Raw genomic sequence first — 17922 nt, 5'->3', positions numbered from 1 at the left:
TTTTATACATGTAATTCAGAGATTATAGTTCGTTTAATAAAATTTTGGTTACTAGGAGACAAAGGACGAGTTCAATTCACCAATTTCTATACAAATATGGCACAGATAATCCGCTGGCAATTTACCGTTTCAATGCTGACACCCGATACGTTACTTTTGACAATTTCAATATAGATGCGGTACTGAAAATCTACCAGCAATGTACTGGTTCGGTATTGTCGCTTGACATACTTCTTCTGTCAATTTCAGTACGAATATAATATCGATGATATATCGTTAATATACTGTTCCTGTACTGATATGTAAAGACATTTCTTTATTAATTTCTATACAGATATCATACCGAAAATCTACTAATAATATACTAGCTCGGTATTATTATTCAATACCGATTCACACGCTGGAAGAGTACCATAATGTTGTTTATTTAATACTGGCCCAATATAGAAACTAGTACTGAAAAGCGAAATCCGTTTTTCAGTACATAATCGGTACGTTGCCAGGAGTCAATGCTGGTTTGTGGTATTCTGTTCCCACTTGGGAACAGAGATTTATCTTTAGAAACAATTTTCTATATTAAAATTATTTATCTTTAATTTATATAACTCTATTCAATAATAAAATGTTATATTAAACTCGCTGTTATAAGAGAGATTAGATTACATCAGTAAGCTTATAAACAGAGATATCGAGGTTTATTAAAAATGTACATGTGCAGATATATGTAAATATAAATCTGAAAATTTAAAAGTTTAATAAAATTTTTCAAACAATCTCTAAAATGTTATTAATAATGTATAACATTATATAGTAAATCATTATTTAATTCAGTATATAGTTTATCATTATATACTAAATTCAGTATATAGTTAATCATTATACAGTAAATCATTAAGTTTGTCAGAGAAATAATCTTTTTATTAATAATTAAAATAATGTTTTCATAAATTACATATGCAAATTATTATAAGTTATACATATTTTATCTGCTAAAATATATTGATTTAGAAACTATTTTTACAGAATATGCAAATGAGGCCTCATTCACTTCTCTTCAACATATGGAAGGAACCAAATCTTGATATTTATTTAAACATATACATATTTAATATTACCAATCCAATAGAATTTCTAAGTGGTAAAGAGAAGATTAAACTTCAAGAAATTGGGCCATATGTATATCAGTAAGTATGTTTTATATTATTTTCGGTAAACATTAACAATAAAAAATCCAGCTCAAACCTTGAACTCAACATATATTGTCAAGATCATGACCTTGAGTGACCTCTAAATGATTTCAGTTGATGCTCGTCCTTCGTTTAAAAGTTATTAACAAAAAAATGTTAATTATCCTCTCCGTTATTTTAAATAGTAATATAATTGTACTATTTCATATAGGTCTTCGATTTTCTACGCGAAGCGAGATCCGCCCCACCTGCTCCTTTGCGTACAACTTTCCATGCGAAGCAATTTTCATCCCATCTTCTCTCCCCCCTGCCTAGAAGCATATGACTTTCCTCGCAAAGTCCTTGGTAGGTACCAAAGGTAGAGTGGATTTTGCTTTACGTAGAAAGTTATACTCCTGAAGGGCAGAGAAGGAGATGGGATGAAAGTCGCTTCATGTGGAAATCGCGTGTCCTTAAGGAATGCTGGAGCGACTCTAGCATCCCTTAAGCAGAGGGAAAAGATAAGGTGGAAGTCGCTTTGCGTGAAAAACCAGAGAGAGTAATTAATATTTTTTATTAATAATTTCTTTAACCAAAAACAAGTACCAACTGAAACCATCTGGAAATTACTCAGAGTCATAATCTTGACAATAACATGTGTCATCGGATATGTTAATGTCATTGGAGCTGGGTCCCCTATTGTCGATATTTACCCTATTTTTCTTTATTATTATATACAAGATATTACTTTTGCATGCAAACATATTGTAAATACAATAATTTATATATAACATAATCTAAATACCTCTTATAAAAATAATAATTCCTTTAGCACAATAATATAAGCATAAACCGGAAATATTTTCTATAATTTTTCAGAGAATTTCTTGTAAACGAAAATATTACATTTAACGATAACAACACTATGAGTTACGCTCCCAAAAGGACGATAGTTTATGTTCCCGAAATGTCAGTCGGTGATCCTATAGAAGATATAGTCAATGTTCCAAATGTACCTTTCTTGGTAAGCATAATAAATTATTATAATTATCTGCAACTAATTTAATAAATTATTATTATATTTTACATCGATATAAGATATTAATTTTCAATTATAAGAATCTTGTTGATAACATATTTTAATAATCAAATTTTGTAAAACATGCTTGTGAAGATTTGTTAAAACATAAGAACTTGCTAAAAATTTATTTTTCTTGTTTTTAGTATCATGAAAAGTAAAAAGTATTAGAAAAAACATATTAATGTTGCTTCAATTATTCAGAGTTTAATTTTTATACTAAGATCTTCAGTAAAAGAAAAGGAAAAAAAAATTTTTATAATTTTTATTTCAGAAAAGAATAAGGCGGTATTTTATATTATAAGGTTTTTACACTATAACAGTATATATAGCACATAAAACAAATAAAAATCTAATTTGCAAAATAGTTTAGATTACAACTTTGATTTGATAATCTAAATGTCTTTGATTCAATAATCTAAATTCAATTTAAATTGAAATTGTGTTATATCGATTTAATTATGATTGCACAATTCTTCCTCTTTGTCTGTAAAATAAGAAGTAATTAAGTAATTAATATAATCTAGCATTTTTATGATAATAAATTTTATGCGTCTTGTTACAATAATTTATTTGCAGAGTAATAATTTATATTTAGCATTAATATATTTTAAAAATTTTATTTACTATTCCAAGATCAATATCGTTCTTTATAGAAATTTAATACTAGCATTACATTTTAATAAGGAATGCTTAGAACAATTAAAATTAATTATTCATTAGTAATTTTATAATAGTTGCATTTTATAATTTCTATATATATTTAAAGTTATATATGCAAGGGCGCCAACTTACCGATTAGCCATTTTCAGGGGTAGGAGTGGGAAATTTTCGTTATAAGTTTTTTTAGACCACCCTAATATATATATTAATACTTTATTCTTAGAAATATATTTAACTTCGTGAACCATTTAGATTTAGAGCATATAATTAATATATTAATAGAGTATACATTTATATATCAATATATTATTCTTAGAAATATATTTAAGTTCGTGAATCATTTAGAGCAAACGTTGAGCTTCAATTCTTATTTCTTACAACGAATTCATCCATAAGTGCTTCAATATCTAAATAAAATTAAAGTTGAAGGACTCTTTATATGAAAATAATAATTAATACGAGGTGAAGGAGAATGAGAGTCAATTCGTAAGTAAACAAGAAAGCGATTATAACATAAAAATTATAATATGAATTTTCAAAGAAAAAGAATACAATAACCAAGAGTCGAAACTTGTTACGACATTTTACATCGAGCGATTTTTTATACTATTATATATTGACCGATATTCTAATTTTTAATTGTGTCTGAAGCAGCTAAGTATTTTTATTGTATTCTTTTTCTTTGAAAATTCACATTATAATTTTTATGTTATAATCGCTTTCTTGTTTACTTACGAATTGACTCTCATTGTCCTTCACCTCGTATTAATTATTATTTTCAATATTTAAAGTCTCAGCAATATCGGAGTGCATGTGCAATACAGTTATTGAATTCAAACGAACTTGCAGCATCGCAGAACGTAAATACGTTTCAATGTTCTCAAGGCAGAGAAAGAACGTTCTACAGTACACGTCGTCACCGATATTGTTAATAATATTTTAATTAGTTTTGTGTACTCTGAAACTAAGTCTCTCACTGATTTATCTTTTTGAAGAATCGTAATAACGTCTCCGAGAGATGTTACAAAGTTTCAAAAAAATTTTTCTATTTTTACTCAATACCAGTTATTTTCAAAAAATAGTTCATATGTGGAATTCCACACATAAAAAATTCTGGCGTGTGGAGTACTATACACACTCCCCGCAAAAGTTGGCGCTCCTGTATATCATATATGTATGTTTATATCATTTTCCATGCAGTGAATGTTCCTTGTTGAAAAAATTTTCAAGGTTCCTTTCTTTAAAGATATTTCTCTTCTTGATAAAAAAACATTTATTTATATGAATGAAAGTAAACTATACACACACATATTCGTGAAAAAGTTACTATAAAAGCGATGTAATCTATTTTAAAGCAAAGTATAAAAAAGATCTGTCCTTTCGTTAAATTTATGCACCTGTTAAAAAATCTGATCAACATAATTCAAATATTATAGAAATTATTATTTATGTATAATTTCTATTCTTGACAATTTTAGAATATTGAAGCTTTTATGCAATATTTTGAGGAACTTATTATCTATTTGTGGTTAGATTGATGAAATGTGTAATATTTTCATGTATAATAATAAAAATTAAGTTTTATTAATCAATTATTGCGATCAAAATTAAAATAATATTTTGTTTTTCCAGTTTAGACTATTAGTTTATATGTATGTCGGCATGACTTCTGCATCATTTTATGTTAGTAGATTATTCATTAAGTCTGTCGAATAACAATTATCGAAAACATCTCATGTATAATTTTTCCATTAATTATACATTATTAATATTGTTCTAAGAAATGTATTTGTCTGCACTATTATTAAAACTATGATCTTTGTTCAATATACAAAAAATGACAAAAAGATCATGATCTTGAGATATATAAAAAGTTGTGTTCCTTTAGCAGAGAAACCTGAAAGATAAAACACTGTATTTAAGAGCTTCAAATATTATTTTTATAGAAAGAAATATTAGTCTTTTAATTCTGCGATTAATTGAATATTTAACATTTAAAATTATTTAGAATAATTTTATAAAATGAACTTTACGCAAAAATATTCTAACGCAGGGTGTTTCATCCGCTTTGAGTGATGCAGGATTTATAGTAAATTATCCTATAGTACAATTGGCTACTTTAATGAATACAAAACCGATTCTTAATATCTCGGTATACGAGTATCTATGGGGCTACGAGGATTCATTGGTAAAATTGGCCAGTGGAATCGTGCCAAATTTTATCAACTTTGTAAAATTCGGTCTCTTGGACAGGGTGAGTAAAATCAATTCTTATACAAAAACAAAGCACTAAAATGAATAGTATTATAAAAAATTATTTTATAATCATTGAAAACGCGTGCAAACATTTATATTTATCAATTTAAATACTTAATAATCAATATTACTTCATACTTCAACTTGGTCTTGAACTTACAATATAATATTATAAGTTTATATAAATATTATATATACTTACAATAATTATATATACTTACGATAAAATTATAGATATTTATACCTATTTCTTTAGTATACTTCTTTAGTAAATTGTAATTAAAAAAAGTAGACACGTTTAATAAAATGTCCATTATTAATAGGCTAAGGTTTAAATTCACGAATAAAAACATCATTTCAATTTTTCCTTTATTACTTTATCTGTATGTGTGAGATGTGAGTAAATTTATATATAAAAAAAAATGTTCTAGTTATACCATCAAAAGTATCTAACCAGAATGGCATTTTGTGTGCGTGCGTGTGTGTTTGTGTATGTGTGTGCGTGTGTGTGTGTGCGTGTGTGGTGAGGCTAAACAGAATTTCTAATTATTATAATCCTTTTCTAGTTATTATAACCAGAAATTCGTATTTGTGATTTCATTAAAATGCTATTCTAGTTTGATCTTTCCGTTTATTTACTCAAACATTTTTCTCTGCGTAAGCATATATATATATATATATATATATATATATATATATTTTACAGCTAAATAACTTTATTCATATATATATATATATATATATATAATATATATACACACATATATATATGTGTGTATGTATAAGCACATATTCCAAGTATTTTCTACATAAAAAAATAGCATAAGAATAAGTAGAATACAAAATTTTGTTTAATCCTTATTTATACCTAAATTATATTCATTTGTAACATTAAGAAATGACTCCTCACAATTTATTTTTTTTCCTATCCATTTAAATTTATCTGTGCGAGCAATATATACAAAGTTGATTTTTATTATATTGTTCAATCTTTTCGGGTATCAATTATTAGTGTTTTTCAAGCTTTAGAATTTCTAGAAATTCAAAAGGTGAATGCGCTTCGACATATACTTATCTAACAGCGGAAAAAAAACTATTTTAAATCAAATAACCAGTTTGAAGTCCATTGGTTAATCAATAAATTTATTATGATTTAATTCTTATTGATATAGTTAATTATAGGCAGGTAAACAAGACTTACTTTGGTAGAACAAGATGCGAAAGTTGTAGCTTCCCGTTTTTATACACAATTGGCAAAAAAACTAAAAAAATCACCAATGATCGAATGTATCAGTGACGTAGAATTAAATCCATTGGAACGGGGAAGGAATAAATTTTAATTATATTATGCGAACATCGGTGCATATTCGCGATTACTAAATCGTAGGCAAACTGGTTAGAATCCAGACGTTCTCTATATATCAAATATAGCTACTTAATGCGGTCTTGTGCAAAATGTGTCAACAACTATTTGTCATTATATCCGACCTTTGAATGGAAAAATGTACGTCTTCTTATAACATTATGTTACAACAATTTATTTCGTCTCATGTTATAAAACGAAGCAAATAATAAAAAAAAATAATTATTGATGAATCTCAATTATTGGCATTACGTCATTGGTTAATTATTAAAGGATTGTCTGTGATCATACTGTGTGTTATCAAAGAGTGCAAAAACACTTAGCTTTCGGCACGAAAAGAAACCGGTTTCTCAGTGCATGACTTGACCTTCGCAAATAACCGCGTCGTGCATGATATTTCAGAACCATTTTTAATTACCGATTTCTGGGTCCAGCAGAACTGCTGAGTGGAATTATTAGATCAAAGTTTTACTCGTAGCGATAAAATTGCAATTTCAACATATCCTGCCTGAAATTTATGTCATACGCGAATCACTCAAGCGCACGCATTCTCTACGCATAATAAACTACTAGTTCACAACTGTAAGCACTCTTTTCTTTTCTTATTTTCCCCTTTCTTTTTATTTTCCTGTGCTACATGTAAATATATATTAGATTGCATATGCAAAACGATCATTGTTATATAAAATTAAATTAAATTTTACAACAGATGAAAAACATTCAATTAAAATGATTTCAATAACATTATTCACATATTTTTCGAATTAGATATTATAATTTTGTAATATTATCTTTATGGAAAAATATGTATTAATTAAACTTACAAAAAAATGATTGGGAATAATTGGAAAACCGTTGAAATCTATCCCCATAAGTTTTTCACTAATTCAATATAGTATTTTTTCACAAAGATGAATTAAGAATATTAGTGAAGAATTATCCTAATTTAAATTTTTAAGAAGAATTGTATTTATTATTTAATTCTTATTACATTAATTTTTTTAACATTACCCTTTGGAAATTCCATAATACACACTTCCATTTGCGCTTCCTTTATATCAACACATCATATAAAGAATTTAAAGTTCTGAATTATCTTTTCGCTTCTACTATACTTCCTTTAGAGATTACAAGTAACACACACAGATAGTATTATTTGATAATCTATGGCACAACCCTGATCATGATTATGCGCACAGTGCGCGCGAAAGCAAATGGAACAGTGTCGCGGACGCGGACCCGTGTGTCTTGAATTGCAGTCGCTTTTCGCAATTTCGAGCTGCTGATCCTTTCACTATTTACACACGTTTCAGGGTTCACGAGGTTAGTGTTAACGACTTTAAGCACCAAAGAGTACACATAATTTCCGCAGCTATCTTTTCTTTATTACATTAATAGTAATTTAAGTAATTTGTTTATTTAACAAAATTATTACATATTTATGTCGAAGTAAAATTTTGCATATATCTACTTACAGAATTGATTCATCATACTGAAAACGAAAATGACTAATTCATAAAAATGATGCAAAATGCAAAGTAATTACTAATTGCTTAAAAGTTAAATACTTATCACATTAGTTTTTAATATACAATCTATTGTGTTACTGATATCTATAAATTTAATATTGATAAACTAACGAATGTTAGCCTCTCAACTTCGAATAAATTATACATTCTATTTTTTTCTATTAATTATGGACAGATGAATATAAACGTGTCATTTATATTAAAAATAAAACGGTTTTGCTAAAGTATTACTAAAAATTTAATTAAATATAAGTCTGAAAATAATTTTGTCAAACCATCAAAATAATTATATAAGACAGTCAAAGACTAGTTGCTAAAATCTGAGAACTTTTTACAGCATTGCTTATTATGTGCTTGAGCGTTCTCTATAATTATTTTGATAGTCCAAAACAATTATTTTCACAAATCTGTATTTAACTAAATTTTTTAATATTTCAGTAAAACTGTTCTTGCAGTGTAGATTTAATGTTATTTAAATATTGTATATACAATATTAGACGCAATATTATAAAATTAATTATATTTAAAACAAAATTAAACAGATAGATATTATTTTCATTATATTTATTCATTATTTATGAAAGAAAAAATTTATTTAAAAAGCCTATGATGAATAAAAACTTGTGAGACATATTTAGTATAAATTTGTGAAAATTGACGTATGTTTGTATGTGTTATTTATAGATGTACGATGAGGGGGATAATACTGTGACGGTGCGTCTTCAAAAAAATGCTAACATGGTGGAAGAGAAAGGACGATATCTCAGTATCGACAAGTACAATGGCAGTCCCGGTATGGCACAATGGGGATGGGTCGAAACGGAAGGCAACGAGACGCGAGAAGAGTAAGGACTATAAGTTTTAATGATTCCATTGCGGAAAAATACATTATCTCTCTAAACAAATTCTATTTGAAAATTCTATTGGATGAGTAAAATTTTTTGTCGAATAGGTACTTAAATCATGTATAATGAGAGATATACAATACATAGAAAACATATAGTATTTATTTAATCTCTGTCAAAAGGTGCTAAGTGATACTTTAAGAGTAAAATAATTCATAGAAGCTTTTGTTAACAAGTCAAACAATGCATTAAAACACCTTTGAAAGCGTAAATTACTACGAAAACACATCGCAAACATTAAATATATATGTACATTGTTCTGAGTAATACTAGAGATGCGTCTCTGGATAGAAGCTATTATTTTCGCGATATCACAATTCCCATAATTCTTTGTTTGATAACTTCTCGGTATTCTTCAATTCATCGCAATAATAAATTTATGTTTTTTTTACAAACAAATTTCAGTAATGTGACTATAACTGACGGTGACGTTTTAATTTAATTCTGCTACACACGCAAATAATGTTATGATTATATTAGTTGTTATGATTTATATTTAATGATCGGAGGAAAATCGTTTTTATAGCTTGATCTGATATATAGAAAAAAATATAAAAAATTATTAGTATAATAATTTAAAGTTAATATTAGAAGAATTAAAAATAACACTAATTTAATATTTAATCTTATATATTATACATACAATATATCGATTTTTTATATACTTTAAAAATGATACAACTAAAAAAATTAAATTTCGCATATAAAAGGAGAACAATTTTTTTCAATTAAACTCTAATAATAAAAATTGACCAAAAATGTGCTCATAACTATTTTTTAACTTGACAAAAATTAAATTATTGTATTGTATATACATATAATCAAAGAATATCAGAAAAAAGAATATATAAACACATCATGTTTTAAATCTAACTTATTTATTAGATATTACAAATTGTAATGAATTTATATACATATATAATGCACATTCTGTACATAATGAAAATAAAAATAGCAAAAAAGTATCATTCACTTATTGAAAAAAAAAAAACAACTTCGCCGGTTCAATTGGGTCACTGGGTCATTTACAATCTAGAGCTCTAACTGGTGGCACACATTTTTTTATTTATTGCTACATTAAACATGAATGACGCGATAAGATATCTCTTTGTTGATAATTCTATTATTAACAATCTTTTTAAAGGAAAGCAGTCTCGATTCTTTCTTTTTATCAAATAATTCAAAGTTAATAGTTTGTCTAGATCATTAATAAGAATTAGATCATGAAAAGTTAATTGTAATTTTGATGATTTTTTAAAATTGTTTTTTTTTAATTGTAATGATTTTTAAGAAGTTAAGTTAGTTCATTTTTTATGATTAATTTTTATATTAGTAATGTTTAATAATATTGCAATTAATAAATTTTATAAAAATTGAAAAGATTGTGTACAAAGAATTAAAAAACCGATTTAAAGAACTGTTAGACTGCATAAATTTTCAAATATATTTTACTTTATGTATATTTAAATTATGTTAACTCAATATTAAGATGTATTGATAAATTAAAATTCGATTAAATATATAAAATAAGACTTTTATTTAATGCTGTTTCTATGAGTTTATGGCGCGTAATCTAAATAATATTTTTTTCCGTTTCAGGAATACAAATTGTAACATGCTTCAAGGTACCACGGAAGGTATTATATTCCCGATGCACTTGGACAAGCGTGCTGTTTTTAAGGTTTATAGGAAAGCATTTTGTCGACCGCTACCAATTGTGTTCAAGAAAGAAATTTGGACGGATAACGGCCTACCAGGATATCTCTATACTCTCACGGACGATTTTGCCGATCCACCTGATCAGAATCCGGACAATGAATGCTTTTGCCGCAAAATGAAGACCTGTCTAAAGAAAGGATTAGTGGACGTAACACCATGTTATTACAGTATGTAAGTTTGTCATATCAATTTTGTAAACTAAAAAGACGGTAAAATAAAAAATGCTTACACGACATTTTTTTCTTTTTCCTTGTAATATTTTTCCAAAATCATAATGCAATTAAATTTAAATACCGTATTTAAGTACGTATATTGCGTGATATAAGTTATGTGAGTCTATAATTTTTTCGCAGAAATGTATATGTGTAATATTATTCATTGTGGTAAAATACGGAATATACGTTATCAAGTGCTTACGGAATTGTAATTCTAATCGTTCCACGATATATAGATCCATTATAGATCCACTATGTAATTATTATACAGACCTATAAGAGTTTACAGTTGTGGCCTTGCTATAATATTGCGGGTCATTTGCCTTGAATCCTCTGTAAATTACCATAGCTTTGATATTTTCTTACTCAGTGTTGAAAGTCCTGAAGATATATGCAATCACTCTAAGACGATGCATTGTTATAACATGTTTTATAAATAATTCATTTCTTTGGTTAGATATCCCGGTGGCTGTATCGCTTCCACATTTCCTCAATGCGGATCCGAGTTTACAGGAAAATGTGGAGGGTCTTAACCCTGATCAAGAGAAACATAAATCTTACGTAATAATTCAACAGGTAAACAATATTAAAATTTAGTTAATATTAAAACTTATTTAAAAATATAATTTTGCATTGTTTTTTTTAAATATTTCCATAATATGTAAACATCATTCTCTTTAAGAATGATATTAATAAAAAAAATATCGTATGAGTTTCTCTAATAGGAGTATATAATTATTAATATGTCATAAATGTTTATACATGTTTATGTATATATATATATATATATATACATACATTCATGCATAAAATTTTTTTCCGTTATTGGTTTAGCATAAGTTTAGCATAAAGAATTACGTATAGATTCGTGTTTAACTTTCTTTGCCGAAGAATGTATGTTGAGTGACCGCAAATATTGAAGATATATTATGTGGTTGCAATGTATATCTAGGCTTATGGTACTGACCAGTTACTTACATATTCTTGTATAATTATAGTTAGATAAGTCTTACGTGTATGGATTATTTAATCGTTAAAGAATTTCTTAGAATTGCTTATGAAGAACACGTTTGAAAGTGGTTCATTATTTATTACCATTTCTGTCTTATCTAACGTCTAAGACCTGGTTTTTTTTCATATCTCAAGAATGAACTTCTCGCATGGTTCATCTTTCTTCTTTTTCTCTTCATATTAAAGAGAAAAGGACAAAAAATAGACCGTGCAAGAAGTTCTAACATATGAAACAGTTTTAAGATATGAAACAGAGTAGACCTTATGTAAAATGACATGAAAATTAAATTATATATGTATGTATCAAGGTTTTCGATACCAAGAGCTTTTCTGAAAGGATTAAATTCTTTAATCCTTTAATATATTTCAGATTTTACACACTATTGAAAACTTTTTCACAAATTAAAGTGTAGCATGATCAATATTTGTGTTTCCACAAACTATAAATTTTAATAAAAAGTATTTTTATTATTAAAAAAAAATGAAGTTACCATCTAATATGCAATTTAAAAATTATTATTTTTAAATAAGGCAAAATTATTCATAAATAAAATTAAGAAATTCTAATATTCTCAGATTTTGTAATATTTGTTTAAGTATGCGTAATCTTAAACGCGAGGTAAAAAAATCTTTCTTTCGTATCCTTTCAGACAGTCGGTATGCCAATGTTCTTCCACTCTAGAATGCAGACAAATCTTGTAATGAACCGCTTACGTTACAATTCTAAAATTGCAGCATTTAGTGATATAACGTTACCTTTATTTTGGTCTGATATGGTAAGTAATCAGCAATTTTATTGAATAGACCTAGAAAATCTCCTGTGAAAACTATATATGTATGTTAATTACATATCTCTCGACTTTCTCTAATTCGTTTCTTTTTTGTACTTATAATTAGCGGCAACTTGTGGAATAATATTATCATCGTACTCATAAAAAAAAGTTATTACTTAATTTCTTCATATGTGAATCGATAATAATATATAAAATAATTGCAAAATTATTAGTTTGATCCTATACATGATATTAAGTAAAAAATTTCTTTAATTACTAATTTTATAGAATACTTTTTTCTTATTTTTTTTAGCATGTAAAATTTTATTTAATATTCTGTATTTTTTACATATGTTTTTAAAGGTTGCAGTACAGATTCTTGCATAACGTATAATACATAATGCATAAAAAAGAATCAACCAATCAAAATTTTTCTTTTCCGTGGAATGAGAGGAAAGGAAGATTTCTGATTGATTCGCTTCTGCTTTATGCGTTATGCAAAAGTCTGTGCTGCGACTTAAGACTTTTCGTATTCGTAATTAATAGCTTTTAATAACAGTACAAATGCGATTAATGAATGTATTATAAAATATAATTCTTATATATTTATAAAAAAATATTTTTAGGAAAATATACATATGTTTTTACTATTGTAAAAAGTATAATGAAGACATTAATAATATATATCATATGTCTAGTATATGATTATATATATTTATGAACTTATGTTTATATTTTAAAATTTAAACAAATCATGCAGTAATAAATCTCTTCCTTGCAGTCTGTTACATCGCTACCGATTTATCTGACGATTTTATTGAAAATAGTACTTCGAATACTACCGATCGCACAAACGGTGTTCGTTTATCTACTTGGTATAATCGGAGTGACGACGTCAGTGTTATCGTTGATATCTATTGTATGGATATTCAATCAGCAACAACAACATGAGAAAATGATTAAAAACGACAATCCCGATTTAAGGATACCCTTATATAACGGCCAATATAGTTCCATCAATATTTTACCGCCGCTCAAGAAGATAGCGTCGCAAACAGATTGTTTGACAGATTATATAAATTAGGTGCCATAGTGAATATTTGCAATCGCGTATCATTGCATGGAAACGTGAAGATTTATTTTTTTTTAACACATATCATTGATACGCGATCTGTCAATTTAATTTGAAATGAAGCGAATATCGATAGAACTTTTCTACAATGATAGAAACTTGTGTGTATATGTATATATATTATATATATGTGTGTGTGTGTGTGTGTGTGTATTTGTGAAATCATTATTATTGCAAAGAAAATTTAGACAATATAATTAAATGTACACATAAGTGGATATTGTGAGTACATTTTCAATATATAAATTTTTTTGCATATACAGTATTGCAAATAAATACACTTTAAATTTAAACAAGAAAGGTTTAGATAGAATACTTCAAATGTTTTTATCGTAATTACATTTTTAACTTTTTATATTTTATAGTCGATTAAAAAATTACTCTAATAACGTGAAATAATATCTATATTATCTAGAGTAGAGCGGGGCTATTCTGTTAATTTCAACTTTAAATCAGTATAAAAATTTACATTAGCAAACAATATCTCTTTTTAGTGACGTGCTTGTAATTACATTATGATTATTATTACTATCATGATTATTCCTTGAGAGTACAACTTTTAAATAATCAGTATGTGCTGTTCAGAAACATAATTATCGCAAGAAATAGATAAAAAAAGGCTCGCTCTACTCTATAGTTAAAGATGAAGATGCAAACATTTGAGATTCAAGTTGCAATTGTGTGTACGATATTTTATATATTTAAAATTTAGATTATTTAAATACATATTAAATTTCTGACAATAAAATAATAAAATTAAATTAAAAAAATTCTTGACTTACCAATTTTTTTATTAACATCAAAAATAATAATGAACATAATATGTGACAATATCTTATTTACAATATTGTTGATAATATTATATAATAATATTGTAAATAATATATACTCTCAGTTAATGTATTTAGTATATTTAATATATTATTACACAAAATTATTCTATATGACTAAGATATTTTATATTATTTTTTAAAATATATGTCAACTTTTTGTGCAATTGACTAACTGCTGCTTATTTAATTTCAAATATTGAATTATGCCAGAAATAACATTACAAAAAAACAGTATTACTTCATATTAATTATATTCATGTCTTCATATTACTTCAATTTAATTTTTAACGTATTTCTATTAAGACCTCTCCGTACTAGTTAAAAAAAGAATATTATTGCACAACCGTTTTTATACTTTAATATTAAGCTTGTTTATTTGTTGTTTTTTTCCTATATATAACAAAAATTATAATATTTACTTTTATAACAAGCAAAATTAGTCGGAAAACATGAAGCATAATATATATACAAATATTTTTTCTTTGTACTGAGTGCATAATAATTTATTAATTATTTAGTCAATAATCCATTTATTTGAATTTTTAGGTAAAAATATAATAAAATAAGTTAAGTTAATGAATTTTATTTTATAAAATTAAAATTGGTCAGTAAAATTGATAATATATAACAAATATACATATGTATAATATATATAGAAATATAATTATACTTTAAGTTCTTTATAACAATGATAGATATCTTTACAATATACACTATTCAATTTCATAAATCATTCAATGTCTGAAATACAAGTATCATTTCGGGTCGATTTTGTGCCAATCCATTAGCACACCATTTTCCTATAGATATTAAATTCATGTAAACTTGCTTGTTCTCTTCACCAGCTTTACTGTCTATCAATAAAGAAATGTCTTTATCCTTCCAAGCTTCAATTAAATCTACTAACAACTTCTTCTCAGGACGTATATCGTCGTAAGCCCGAAGACCAGTTGCCATTTCGAATAAGACTATGCCGTAACTATAAGTGTCTATCTTTGTAGACAATTTTTTGTCACGTAAAAATTCTTCTGGTAAGTAAGGTCTTGTACCATGAATTCTGCTGATCTAATAATTATAATTAGTTATTATTAACATTCATAATTAACAATTATATTGTGCATATCAATAATAAAAAAATTGATAAAATATACTTTAGGTATTACTAATTTTTAAGAATATTTGCCTATTATTTTTAAATATATCTTTTAATATATATTTTAAAATAATTGTAAAATCTAAGAAAGTTTTGTAATATTTTTTAGCATTTAATTATTTACCTTCATACTATCTTTTTCAAGACCTTCCCGCGCTAAACCAAAATCGCCAATCCTGGGCTCGAAATTTTTATCCAATAAAATATTTGCGCTCTTAATATCACCGTGAATCAATGGTTTGTCACCAATAGTATGCAAGTATTGTAATCCGCGCGCTATCCCTTTAGCAATTTCATGTCTTTGCATCCACGTTAACGGTTTAGTCTTTTGTCTTAATAACAGTCTGTCTTCCAAGGATCCGTTTTTCATTAATTGATAAATCAAGCACGGTGCTTCGCCACCAAAACTATATGCATATAGAGGTAAGATATTTTCATGAGTACGAGAATTTAAAATCTTTATTTCTTTCAATGATTGTTGGAGCTGTAGTATGTAACTTTCATCTGAATCAGATCCTTTCTGTCGGATTTTCTTTATCGCAACATCCGTATTTTTCCAAAAGCCTATAATATATGTAGACAAAGGTAAGTTAATAAATAAATAATGTTTTTAGTTCTGCTAAACTATTTTTTTTTTACAAAATCCATTACAATGTGTATGATAAATATTCATTAAAAAAATTCGGTGTTATTTAATAATTAAAACTATTCAATTCATATCTCTTTCTTAAGTCTTCTTTAAATCTGTTATATTTAAAATTTATAAATTATAAAATATATTTAAATTTTGTAATTGTTAACTTATACATATTAATGTAAATTAGATAACATATACCTCTGTATACTATTCCAAAACCACCTTTTCCTAATATATTGTGCTGATTCCATCCATCTGTGGCAATAGCCAGTTCACTATAACTTGCCTGCGGTAAAGTAGTTTCTGTTTTCGGTAATGGTGATTCATTGATCTTTTTCTCATTGCTACCAGTATTTTGTGGAAATGGTAAAAAAACAGCAGCTGCTGCTGGCGAAGCTACCAGTAAATTGTTAGAGTTGCTTGGACTAATACCCAATTGTGCCGTTGGTTGATTAAAAATTTTATTGACACTTTGCTGCGGCAGTGCACGTTGATTAAAATTTTGTGTACCAATTTTTAAATCTTTAGTATTTTTGTTGACTAACTGCTTAGGCAATATGTTCTGCAAATTGGCTTCTCCGTTGTAGAAAAGCCGATGAAATTTCTGTTCAACAAAGGGTAATAAAGGCACCATTGCCTGATAATGCTGCATTCGAGACAATAATACAAACAATTCTGCTATTGTATGATTAAAATGGCCCCAAAGCGTCAAAAGTTCATCTGTGGGATTTTTCTCCTTTCTTAAATTTTGTATCGTTAAGACATCATATTGCATCCAAATACCTATTGACATTACATTAATATGTAACTAAAAGCACTAGCTTAACATATAAATATACATAAATTATTATATACTCTGTTAAAAACAATTGACTATTGCTGAGCGAAACTGGAGCAATATTAAAAAATAATCATAGAAGCAGGTGAATGAGATGAATAGGTTAATAATAAACAAATGGGTTAGCTGAAAACAAGCATATATTTTTCAACTTTTTCAAGAGACTGTCTAGTAACATACCTGCCAGTTCCTCCCATTTGTCGTTTTGATTCATAATTTTACAAAATTCTGATCGTTCAGAAAATGGTAAATGATAAATGTACTTGATATTGTCCATTGTTGCCGTTCCAATAATTACGTCAATTACGAGATATAAGTAACAATCTCGTCGTATTATAAAATTATTAAACTCTTATATATATACATATGTTACATACACACAATAACATATATTATTAATATGATATCATTAAAATTATACTGTATTGACACCACCACAAGAAATGTAAAATTTGCATTCTGTAATTCTTAAAAAAATTGGAGGAAAAAATATAATCAAACATATCACTGGCATATGGCGAATTCAGCATATGCACTGACTCTGTTCCTAGTGCTGCTCTAACATTATGTGAGTGCAAAATGATCATGGAAACGCCACTTATGTCCACAAAACGTGGACTTTGAACTATGTAGCCAATGTCCAAGATCGTG

At 26.7% G+C, this 17922-nt stretch overlaps 2 protein-coding genes across 2 annotated transcripts in view; one reads left to right on the top strand and one right to left on the bottom strand.

The window, feature by feature from the left end:
* LOC108782017 (scavenger receptor class B member 1) overlaps nucleotides 1–13762 on the top strand; it is a 19178-nt gene extending 5416 nt beyond the window's left edge. Inside the window, exons 3-10 of the mRNA XM_018550166.1 lie at nucleotides 1024–1184; nucleotides 2046–2190; nucleotides 4961–5161; nucleotides 8740–8900; nucleotides 10560–10846; nucleotides 11352–11470; nucleotides 12556–12681; nucleotides 13460–13762. Coding sequence (XP_018405668.1) covers nucleotides 1024–1184; nucleotides 2046–2190; nucleotides 4961–5161; nucleotides 8740–8900; nucleotides 10560–10846; nucleotides 11352–11470; nucleotides 12556–12681; nucleotides 13460–13762 — 1503 coding nt within the window. The remainder of the gene's footprint in view (nucleotides 1–1023; nucleotides 1185–2045; nucleotides 2191–4960; nucleotides 5162–8739; nucleotides 8901–10559; nucleotides 10847–11351; nucleotides 11471–12555; nucleotides 12682–13459) is intronic.
* A 1562-nt stretch (nucleotides 13763–15324) lies between these two features.
* pll (serine/threonine-protein kinase pelle) lies at nucleotides 15325–17582 on the bottom strand. The gene is made up of 4 exons (XM_018550168.1): nucleotides 17452–17582; nucleotides 16632–17216; nucleotides 15921–16360; nucleotides 15325–15708 (listed from the first exon to the last, which is right to left on the bottom strand). The coding sequence occupies exons 1-4, from the start codon at nucleotides 17546–17548 to the stop codon at nucleotides 15367–15369; spliced, it is 1464 nt and encodes a 487-aa protein (XP_018405670.1). The 5' UTR covers nucleotides 17549–17582; the 3' UTR covers nucleotides 15325–15366.
* Between the last annotated feature and the right edge of the window lie 340 nt (nucleotides 17583–17922).

Source organism: Cyphomyrmex costatus, unplaced genomic scaffold (genome assembly GCF_001594065.2).
Source record: "Cyphomyrmex costatus isolate MS0001 unplaced genomic scaffold, Ccosl1.0 scaffold960, whole genome shotgun sequence".
NCBI lineage: Eukaryota > Metazoa > Arthropoda > Insecta > Hymenoptera > Formicidae > Cyphomyrmex > Cyphomyrmex costatus.
This window is presented reverse-complemented; position numbering and strand designations above follow the sequence as displayed.

Excerpts from the sequence above, each read along its gene's own strand:
- pll (XM_018550168.1), bottom strand. The coding sequence starts at position 17,548 with ATGGACAATATCAAGTACATTTATCATTTACCATTTTCTGAACGATCA. Across the intron at positions 17,217-17,451 it reads CAAATGGGAGGAACTGGCAG|GTATTTGGATGCAATATGAT; the intron begins GTATGTTACTAG and ends TAATGTCAATAG. Across the intron at positions 16,361-16,631 it reads TTTTGGAATAGTATACAGAG|GCTTTTGGAAAAATACGGAT; the intron begins GTATATGTTATC and ends CATATATTATAG.